Source organism: Diospyros lotus, chromosome 10 (assembly GCF_014633365.1).
Source record: "Diospyros lotus cultivar Yz01 chromosome 10, ASM1463336v1, whole genome shotgun sequence".
Taxonomy (NCBI): domain Eukaryota; kingdom Viridiplantae; phylum Streptophyta; class Magnoliopsida; order Ericales; family Ebenaceae; genus Diospyros; species Diospyros lotus.
The window spans coordinates 26,842,024-26,845,601 of NC_068347.1; the positions used below are offsets into that span (position 1 = coordinate 26,842,024).

Consider the following 3,578-nt stretch of genomic DNA (forward strand, 5'->3'; position numbering starts at 1 on the left):
TTGAGAGGGATTATTTGATTTGCTTGGCGTCTGCTCAATTTCTAATTTCTACAAAGGGACTCATTTCGTTGTGGATACGCATGACATGAGGCGTTTTGTTTTGTTGGGTTGGGGTTATATTTTTGTGATAAAGAGTCCCCCATCCCCATGGATGTATGTTTTTCATGAAGTACATTGGATCCTTAACATTCTTTTTATTTGTTAGTTTGTTTTTCTGATTCTCATGTAGTAAAAAAAATATCAATGTTAAGAAAATATGATGAATGTTAATTATTTTTAATTATAAATATAATAATATATTTAGAATGTTGTGCAATCTCCAGTGTTTGTGCCATCGATTATGTTAAGGGAGACAAATCGCATGTTAGACCTTTGACCTTTGCGTAGATTAAAGATTTAATTCGTAACCCGCTGGATTGACACCGACATATTATCCATTCAATCACTTAATGTAGGTATATCGTGCATGAGTAAGTATAAATAAATATTAATTAGATTAGATTAAGAAGATTGAAACCAAAAGGGAAACGACATTTCTGTTTGTTTTTTCGGATCACAAAAATCAAACAAGTTTTGCTTTGTTTGTAATTTTCTATCTGAAAACAGAAAGGGAGCACAAAATTTAAACATAAGACACTGAAAACAAATACACAAAAACTATTAATTAAATTAAAACCACCCTTTATATTACTAATTTGCATTTATTTAATTTCCGATTGATCAATGGCAAGTCGCAGGGATAATATGGTAATTTAGACAACGCAACCACCGGTTATATTATATATATATATACGAGACAATAAGCCCTAGGGTTAGGGTTTGGCGAGCGAGGAGGCAGCGGGCGAACGAAAGAGAGGCAAGAAGCTCCAACGAACACTGAAATGGTGAAATTCTTGAAACCAAACAAGGCTGTGATCCTTCTCCAAGGCCGGTTCGCTGGCCGGAAGGCCGTTATCGTCCGCTCCTTTGATGACGGCACTCGCGACCGCCCCTACGGCCACTGCCTCGTCGCCGGCATATCGAAGTACCCGAAGAAGGTGATTCGCAAGGACTCGGCCAAGAAGACTGCCAAGAAGTCTCGCGTGAAGGCGTTCGTGAAGCTCGTGAACTACAACCACATCATGCCCACTCGCTACACTCTCGACGTCGATCTCAAGGACGTGGTCTCTCTGGATGCGCTGCAATCGCGCGACAAGAAGGTCACGACCGCGAAGGAGATCAAGGCTCGGTTCGAGGAGCGGTTCAAGTCCGGCAAGAACCGGTGGTTCTTCTCCAAGCTACGGTTTTGAAACTTATATTGATTTGATTCTGGTCCTACTGTTATCTTTTTGGGTTTTTCAGTATTCGGATTTGGGATTTCAATATTAGTTTTGGTGAAATATTGACGTTTAAAATTTTCAATTGTTAGATGTGATTTAAAGGTTAATTTTCGTTATTATTCAATGAGTCTGTTCGTATCATTCTTGTCCTAGTAATTTTGGTTAGAGTTATCCTGATTCAAACTTGCGGTTCTTTTACCGTTTTGGACTTTATGGACCTTCTGTCTTTGATTATATGATATGATAGGTTGGGTTTTGGCTTAGTTTTAGGGCTTTTAATCGGACCGGCCGTATCCTTGTTGCTAGGGGCGGACATGAGTATTGAGATGATTTGAGTTGGCGTTAATAGTTAACAAGCGGTTGACAGCAGGGGAGCCTAGGATTTAGAATATTAAACCATTTTTTTATTGGATCACACTTTAAACTGTGTTCTTGGCAGCTATCTGGATTCTGGCATTGGGTGTATTGGGATCTAGAAATATTTTCTGATGAACGTACATGGTAACCCTTTTTGGATTTGCCCTAGATCTTTGGACTCCATTTCCATCTACATTTGCTACCCGTTTTAACATAATAAGAAGAGAATTTGTATGGGGCACTGAAAAGGCAGAAGGATCAGCGGACTGATTCCTTCACACTGGTAAGGTTTTCATCCTCTACTTATGCACTATGTTGTAGAGCTCAATTTGCAGGTAGAATTCCTTTGCCACATCTTACATCTCATGTCAATGTAAGAGCAACCTAAGGGAGAGTGCCATTTGGGGGTGCTAAATCACCCATTTACACATCCCTGAATTTTAAATCTGCTCCAATGACAATGTCAAAATAAGGGTGTCATTTTAATATTTTTTATTAAATCAAACTAGAAAATTTAAATTAAATTACAAAAACTGAAATAAAAACATTTAAATTCTAACAATTAATTAAAATAAAAATATTTATTTTAAATTAAAATCAATTATATATATATCCCGCCTCCTTCCCCTATTGCGCCTCTCGCCTCTCTCTTTGTATTTTCCTTCCCCTTGACGGCTCGCCCTCCCTCACCTCACCTTTGCCAGCTTTTCCCTTGGTTGCTCACCTCGCTCTCGCTTGCTGCCTCTCTTGCTCGTCAGTCGTTGCCTCGACCTCGGCCTCGCTAGCTCACCCCTCTAGCCCTCTGTCGCTCGTTGGTCGATCGCTATTTCTTTGGCTCTCTTTTGCTCTGTCGCTCACCTCGTTTAAAAATCTCTGTTTCAAGTAATATAATTGTTAGATTTTATCGTTGAAAATGTCACATCTCCCTTTTCTCTCTCTAGAGTTTGAAAAAATGACACTGCAAGAAGATTATTGTCATTTTGTAACCTCATTTGTCACTCTCATTGGAGTTGAGAATTTTTAATTTGGGATTTCATTTCGACAGTTATGGAGTTGACACCCAGGTGACACTTCTTCTTTAAAGTTGTCCTAATATCTTGCTCTAGTACCTTGAAGAGTGCCATAATACTATGGGCCGGTTTGGCCATGGGGTGTGGTGAAGTGAGTTATTCCGAACAAGTGTTCAGTAAGAGTTAAAATGATAAAATAACAAAAAAGACATTAAGAGTGATGAGTGATATATTATTTTTAATTATTTTACAAAGATTAAAAGTGTGATTTTACAAAAATGCAGAGAGGTTGAGGTGGGAAAATTCTATTTGTAACTATATTTTTTGTTCTCCGCAACTTAATTTTAATATTCCTAAAATACCTTGAGATGAAAACTCATATTTGCCCTTTATTTAAATTTTTGACGCTCAACCACCCATCATTACTCTTCAAGCGTGTTCACTCACTTTTTTCGACCACAATTGTCACAGTCATTTTACTCATCCATAACTATAATTGAGCATCGCACAATCACTATTATTCAACACCGACCATTACACAACCATTATTATTCAACACCAAATATTGTTCAGGCTAGTTCTCCTCGCCATAATCAATTACTAGTTACTATCAGCAGTTATTATCAGTGATGGAAGATTATTATCTACTATTATTTATGTATTCCAACGATAAACAATACAATTTACAACATTTATCATTATTTAAATCACATAATTTACATATAAATACACGAGGGATGAATTAAAAAAATAAGATTAATTAAAAAATAAAAAATAAGCCTTGAAACCTCAAGGTTCGGGGGCTAAGGGATGTCTCGAACCTTGGGGGTTGGGGGATGCCCTCGAACCTCACCGAACCCTTAGGTTCAGGGATGTCTCGAACTCTGGGGTT

At 37.8% G+C, this 3,578-nt stretch overlaps 1 protein-coding gene across 1 annotated transcript; it reads left to right on the forward strand.

The window, feature by feature from the left end:
- Positions 1 to 804: 804 nt before the first annotated feature.
- On the forward strand, positions 805 to 1,443 carry LOC127811482 (60S ribosomal protein L27-3-like). The gene has a single exon (XM_052351388.1). The coding sequence runs from the start codon at positions 882 to 884 to the stop codon at positions 1,287 to 1,289; it is 408 nt and encodes a 135-aa protein (XP_052207348.1). The 5' UTR covers positions 805 to 881; the 3' UTR covers positions 1,290 to 1,443.
- The last annotated feature ends 2,135 nt before the right edge of the window (positions 1,444 to 3,578 follow it).